Here is a 7,103-nt window from a genome sequence, read left to right as displayed (position 1 = left end):
CATTCTTTGTAAAACCTCAATCTGCAAACCGACTCTAGCTGTCAGATGAATGCACTGGTGGAATAAAATGGAAATACTCAAATACAAGTACCTCAAATATGTACTTGAGTGAATGTACTTACTGTAGTTACCACTGGAGTCATTCTAGTGCACACGTTTCCTGCTTAAGAAACAACCACGAAATAACCATCTAGACACTCAGCAGTGTTACGTGTTTTAGTATCTGCACAGATCTTTTTGACACTAAAAGGAAATATTAAAATGATAGATAAACTTAGCTAAGACCCCGACTTGGAAAAATACTTTATTCTGCTTTTTTTCATATACAAAAGTGTTGAAATTAATAACAGAAGCTTATCCTTCATTCCACTGTGAAGATGATGAAACGTGAAAAACAAAAAGTGAATTTGAGCTGTTTTTTGTTAGTTTTAAAGTCACGAGTGAAAGTGAGTAGCTGCTGCATAAAGCCAGCGTGGTGTAAAGTGTCAGAGCAGAAAGTGGGGAGAAAAGAATGAGAGAATAAAAGAGGAAGAGAGCAGAGGAGGAGCCAGCAGATAGTTGAGAACAGGATTTAGGAGGTGAGATAGTCAGAGAGGAGGTCTCTTCCTGTGTGAGGCCGCTCTGCTCTCTCTCCTCTCACAGATATGGACTGAAGGAAAGCTGCCCCGAACATTTGAGCCACATCGGAGGTAAGAAAACACTTTGTTCTTGCATGTTCTTTTCTATCTTTACCTCCCATTCTCTCTCTCTCTCTCTCTCTCTCTCTGCAGCCAGGTGTGAGGCAGTAATTCAGTACCTGTCTTCTCTTCTGTGTGAAACTCCACTCCTAAAAATCTCTCTTTTTAAGAAAGCTACTAACTTGTGTCTCCTCTGTTTGTGTTTCAGCTGCATTTTTTGGAACTCGGGAGAAAAAAAGAAAAAGAAAAAGAAGGTATTTTTTACTTTTTACTTTACACAGCAAACATCACCAAAGAGCTGTAAAATGTTTGGAATGCGGCCGGTCCTCTCAGGTCCTTGCATGTGAAAAAAAAAGACCAATCATACTGTCTTTTTCTTTGTCTCCCCCTGAGAGCTTTGCTGAATTCTTTTGTGCTGAAGTCAAAGAGCAGTTTGATATGTTTAACAGAAAGGAAGCTGCGTCTGAGCCAACATTAATATCACAACCTGGTCACAGTCACATGCACTGTTTTGTTTTTTTACTAATATTCCTCCCTGCTTTGTTACAGAAACATACTCCAAGAATTTATGACTAACTGGGGTATTGATTGTGTTCATTTATATTTGGCACATTTCGTTTTTTAGCCTGACCTCCTTCTGGGTGTAACTGATAGTTCCTCCTTTTCTCTTACTCACACTGCATGCTTTAAAAACACAGATATGAGTGTGTAACAGGCTCCATTTCACATCTTTTATCTACAATTTTGCAGACTAATTGAATTATTTGACGATAATTCAACAAAGTTTAAGAATTCACTGTATAACCGTAGTCAGAATTACAAGTGTGCAGCCACAACTTTATCTAAAAGCTGCATGAAGACTTTTTGTCGTCACGGTTTGCAAAACTTCTAGAGAGTTAATGATACTCTAGTAAGATTTACTGATAAGTAAAAGCTGTAACAAAGCTTCCTTTTGTTACTTTATATAGCAGCACGAGCCAGAGAATGTTCCTGAATGAACTGCACTTCCTTCTTTCTGCAGGAACAGTTCCAAAGTATTTATCACCTGATTTGAATATCCAAAAGCAGCAGCTCTGTGCCGGAATACTGTGTTAACATGTTACTTAGCAGTGACTCATCAGATTAAAAATGTAAAAGTTTAAATTACAAGTTAATTAAGAGAGTTTAGGGAGTGAGGATCTATAAAGTTATCTTATCAGCTCTGTGTTTAGGAATTTGGCATCGACTGCAGTTATTTCAACAGAATCCACTCAAGCTGCACCAGACATCGTGTTTTCAGTCATGAATCCATAAAAAGCTTCTCTTTTTCCTCACACATTACTGTTAGTTTACTGTGCTGCAATCCTCCCAGACAGACAAGAGGAAGTAGCCGAGGCAAATTCATGAAATGCTTCTCTTTTAATGCTCTGTAGCATGACAAACCAATTTAAAATATAACAGTCTGTGGTTGTTACAACAAACCTGGATGATGTTGAGACAATAAACGTATATAACTGAACAACATAGGACGGAAATATATATTCTGTTCAAGATCCAAGTTGGCGAATGCAAAAACGCCTAACTAAAGGCTTCTATGGTCACTACAAAAGGCTAATGAACATGGGTGAGGGTCTGAACGTAGATTGACGGTAATTTGAAAGCTTTCGTTTGCAGTTCAGCTTTACACTGAACCCATGCGCCTCACACTCCATTTCAACCTTTCTCGTGAAAAGCATATACTTGAACTAACTTGCTTGGTTGCAACCCGGAGGGTGCAATCCACCGTTTTCCTGCTCAGAACTATGATCTCAGACCTAGAAGGTAATGACTCATATACAGGCCACTTCAAACTCGGCTGCAAACGGCCCCAGTGCGTGCCGAAGGTCACGGCCTGATGGAGCCAACAGAAGCGCATCATCTGCAAAGAGCAAATTCTGAGGTCCCCAAAACCGGATACTCTACTTACCTCGCCCTGGATAGGCGCATGAAAATGGTTTGACAACAAGCAGCCGGTCAAACCTGACTGATGAGGTTAAGTGTTAATTTGCATTTGTAAGGATTTCATCCAAGTGTTTCAACAAAAAAGCGATCAGAATTATTTTTTCATGTTGCTATGACAACATTATCTTAATTGTTGTATGATAGACTAGCATCGCCCCTTTGCTTTCTATTATCTATTTGGGATACTTTCTATTTGTTTTACTTTGTTTTTTAACCTTTAGCACCAAACGGAGGATGGGTAATACTTCATATAGATGAGTTTGTCACAACTCAATCTAAAAGGCGTGACGTTGGAGCAAGGAGAACATGGCATACGCTGATTTAAGCACAACAATCACTGTCAACATTCAGGTTGATCTGGTCCCACAAATGGGCTTTGTCAAAATATAAAGTTTAAGACGGACAAAGAACCAGCACTTTTTTGAAAAGTTCAGAGATTTTTAACTTCAAACGTTCTGAGCGGCCACGGGGAAAAGGACACAGGCCCTCAACCCAAAACAAAGAGCTGAAAGATGCTAACATTCTCCGTAGAGCCGAGGGTTTGACGCCACGAGTGACTCAGTGACTCTGTGATCCATTTTGAATATAAAAAATACTGATAACAGCTGCTTTCTCTCTGCAGATGAGCGACCGCGACAGCAGCACCTCGGCCTCTCACACAGAGGGAGAAGTTGAGGGCGAGATGGACGAAGAGATGGACACGGAGTTGGACGGCGAAGGAGACAAAGATGAAGCTCAGAGGGAAAGCGCCGTCCCCGGTCTGTCCAGCTTCTCCTCGTCTCTGCGGGCCGTCGTACGCATCAAACAGAAGTACCAGGCCATGAAGAAGAGGCGTCAAGAGATGGCCCTGCTGGCTCTCGGAGCAGACGGGAACCCCGATGGAGCGCCGTCGAAAACCAGCCCCAAAATCTTCACCTTCGACGGACTCACGCCGTTCTCCTCCACCTCATCCGTCCCTCAGAAGAAGAAGAGGAGGCGGAGGAGAGGAGTGTTGTTTCCCAACAGTGGTGGGCGGCGAGCTCCTCCGAAGCAGGAGCAGAGCCGAGCCAAGTACTGCCTCTACCTGCTCTTCGCCATCGTCTTCGTCCAGGTAAAGGTTAACGACACAGGGTGTAAATATAGACTGAACATGCTCCGTCATGTCAGCGTTCATTCACAAGAAGATGTATTTCTGGTGAGTCACGTGTCATTACCTAAACTGCAGGCGCTATTCAGTGGAGTCCGCTCATCCATCACTCACTGCCTCTTTGTTGAGCTAATCGGGCGTGACTGTTTCTGAATGCTTCATTGTCGTGGGGAACTCACAGCTTTACGTATGAAATAAGCAATTTCTAACCGGTCTAAATGTGTTGCCGTTTGCTGATGTCAGAAGCTGAGCAGAAACAAAGGAGGCTAAAAATAAAAAAGGCAATGACACAGCGTTATATCAACGTGGTGCAACCAGGCAGGAACCTCCAGTTCTGCTGAGTGAAGCCTTGCATTCTCTCTCCTGTCCATCAGGGGGCGACTCCTCTGGTTGTATAGAAGTCTATGAGAAAATGACTCTACTTCTCTCTTGATTTATTCCCTCAGTAAACATTGTAAACATGAGTTTATGGTCTCAATCTCTAGTTTCAAGTCTTCTTCAATACAGCATGATGTTCATTTAGTAAATGATGCTCCATTTAGAGTCAAACAGACCATAAAGCAGGGGATGCTTTAGGGCGGGGCTACACACTGATTGACAGGTCCACACCAGAGACGTATACGGCGTCTCTACGTCACTCCTCCTCCAAATATGGTCACTTTCATTCATTGTTTGGGAAAAAAACAACATGGCGACGGCAAGATCACAAAAAACTTTTTTGACAGGTGACTTTCTAAAGTTGCAGCTTGATTGACATCCAAGTTTCGTCTATTAGTATATAACAGTAAAGTGTGGCACTCAGCTATATATTAATATCTGTCACGTGTTTATTTTCCAGGTGTACAACGCCATCGAGAACCTAGATGACCACGTTCTCAAGTATGACCTGGAGGGGCTGGAGAAGACGCTGAGGAGGGAGGTGTTCGGGCAGCAGGGCGCCGTGGACGGTCTGCTGTCCCACCTGAAGGACTACCTGTCCACCTACGTCCACAACAAGCCCCTGGTGGTGTCGCTGCACGGCCCCAGCGGTGTAGGCAAGAGCCACCTGGGACGCCTCCTGGCGGGACACTTCCGCTCCGTGGTCGGGGAGACGCTGGTGCTGCAGTACTACGTCCTCCACCACTGCCCCCAGGAGGCCGACGCCCTGCGGTGCGCCCGCGACCTCGCCATGCTCATCTCGGAGACGGTGGAGCGGGCGGAGGAGGAGGAGAAGATCCCTCTCTTCATCTTCGACGAGGCCGAGCACATGCACGACGAGATCCTGGACGCGCTGCTGCAGCTCGTGGCCACCAAGCAATCCAACGAGTACCTGAACGCCGTCTACCTGTTCCTGAGCAACCTGGGTCACGCCCACATCACCAAACACATGCTGCACAACTCCTCCAGTATTTCCATGACGATGACGTCATCCGGTCGCCAAAGTAACCTGGTAAAGGAGCTGACGCCGATACTACGCAACACTCTGGAGAAGCTTCACCCGCTGTGGTCGGAGGCGGACATCTTACCGTTGGCCCTTCTGGAGAAAAGTCACGTGATGGAGTGCTTCCTGGAGGAAATGACTCGAGAGGGGTTCTACCCGGATCATACCAACATAGAGCGCCTCGCGGGGGAGATCGAATATCACCCCGAGGTCGGGGGTCACGAATACTCCCAGACGGGCTGCAAGCAAGTGGTGGCCAAGGTCAACCTGCTGTGAGACTCTCTGCAGGAACATTTTATGGAAATGGTTGACATTCTTTAAAGCATGAAGAAATGGTGCATGAGAAGTGAGTCGAGGTTATGAAACTTGAATGACACAACTCTGAGCCTCAGCTTTTGAAGAGTAGTTTTGAAAGGATGAAAAAAAAGGATGCAAGAGACATTCGGATGTCGTGGTCAATGTGGCGTGACTCCTGTGAAGAGGTTTGAAAACGCCCACAAACTTAAAGGGAGTTCTATTGTCTATTCCTGCAGAGAGTTTAGGTTCTCATTTTACCATTTTTTTTTTTTTTTGCCTCCACGTAAAGACCACAGTGGGAAGTTGGATTTAGTTTGCTTACAACTTAATATCAACAATATGGGCGTTTTTTCAACCGAAAATAACATCTGAAGTGAAAACTGTTGACACTGAGGTCTGTCGATCATCTTGGAATGGAAACGTTGTTGGTCGATCAGATGGATCGTGACTGAAATATAAATATCTGCAACTATTGGATGGATTGGATGGAATGTTCGTACAGACATTCATGTTCCCCGGGGGATGAATCTTGATGACTTTGGTGATCATCTGACTTTTTTTTGTGGTTTTGAGTGAAATATTTCAGCAAACAATTGGATGAGTTACCAGAAATAGCATACAAACATTCAAGGTCCTCAGAGGATGAATCATTTTGATATAATTGATACCCTGACCTTTCATTTAGTCCGACAAGCAAGTTAACATATTTTGTTTTTGAGTGAATAATATCATCAACTTTTGCATGGATTGGCATGAAAGTTTGTACGCACATTCATGTTCCCCAGAGGATGAATCATAGTGACTTTGGTGATCATCTGATTTATAATCTTGCTCCATCGAGAGGTTAATATAAGTGATTTTGAGTGAAATATCTTTCAATTGGATGTATTGCCATGAAATTTGGCACGAATATTCAAGGTCCTCAGAGGATGAATCCTTTTGATTTCATCGATCCCCTGACCTTTCATTTAGTCTTACAAGCAAGTTAACATATTTTTTTTGGAGTGAATCTCAGCAACTATTGGATTGCTTCTCACAACATTTGTTTCAGACATTCATGTTCCCCTGTGGATGAATTCCAATAACTTTGTAGAACTGACCCTTTAATCCCTTTGCATTTATCACAACTACTACATATTAGACAGCTCAGCAAGGCACAGTAGGAGATGAGTAAGTCCAATATTCATTCATGTTAGAAGGGAAAGTTTAAATATTTTTAATGCTTCATTTACACACATTTCTGGAAAATTGTGGGGTTTTTAAATGTCAAATGTGATTCAGACTTTTATTAATGCAAGTCAACAGAGTAAGTAAGTTTATTTATTAAATAGTTCTTCATGGATCTACGCATTATAGTACATTATATTTCATTGACCTGATGACATTTGATGAGTCATGTAAATGTTAATGTCCTGTTTTCAGGTATTATACGGTCAAAATATTTCTAATATGAACTTTAATGTGAAGTGAGTGCCTTGAAATAAAAGACACCAATTAAACACGGCTGTGAGATTTTTCCTGGCAAAGTATAATCTGGCTTTTTTGTTTGACAAAACAAAAAAAAGGGAAATCTTAAAGGTATAGTTTGACATTTTGGGTGATT

At 42.8% G+C, this 7,103-nt stretch overlaps 1 protein-coding gene across 1 annotated transcript; it reads left to right on the top strand.

Moving 5' to 3' along the window:
• Positions 1–584: 584 nt before the first annotated feature.
• Positions 585–6,994, top strand: tor4aa (torsin family 4, member Aa). Its single transcript, XM_054612323.1, has 4 exons — positions 585–689; positions 886–931; positions 3,280–3,747; positions 4,622–6,994. The coding sequence occupies exons 3-4, from the start codon at positions 3,280–3,282 to the stop codon at positions 5,477–5,479; spliced, it is 1,326 nt and encodes a 441-aa protein (XP_054468298.1). The 5' UTR covers positions 585–689; positions 886–931; the 3' UTR covers positions 5,480–6,994.
• The last annotated feature ends 109 nt before the right edge of the window (positions 6,995–7,103 follow it).

Source organism: Anoplopoma fimbria, chromosome 14, assembly GCF_027596085.1.
Source record: "Anoplopoma fimbria isolate UVic2021 breed Golden Eagle Sablefish chromosome 14, Afim_UVic_2022, whole genome shotgun sequence".
NCBI lineage: Eukaryota > Metazoa > Chordata > Actinopteri > Perciformes > Anoplopomatidae > Anoplopoma > Anoplopoma fimbria.
This window is presented reverse-complemented; position numbering and strand designations above follow the sequence as displayed.

What these genes read in the sequence shown, in the direction of transcription:
- tor4aa (XM_054612323.1), top strand. Translation starts at nt 3,280, where the DNA reads ATGAGCGACCGCGACAGCAGCACCTCGGCCTCTCACACAGAGGGAGAA. An exon ending in TCGCCATCGTCTTCGTCCAG is followed by an intron (nt 3,748 to 4,621) that starts GTAAAGGTTAAC and finishes TTTATTTTCCAG; the next exon opens with GTGTACAACGCCATCGAGAA.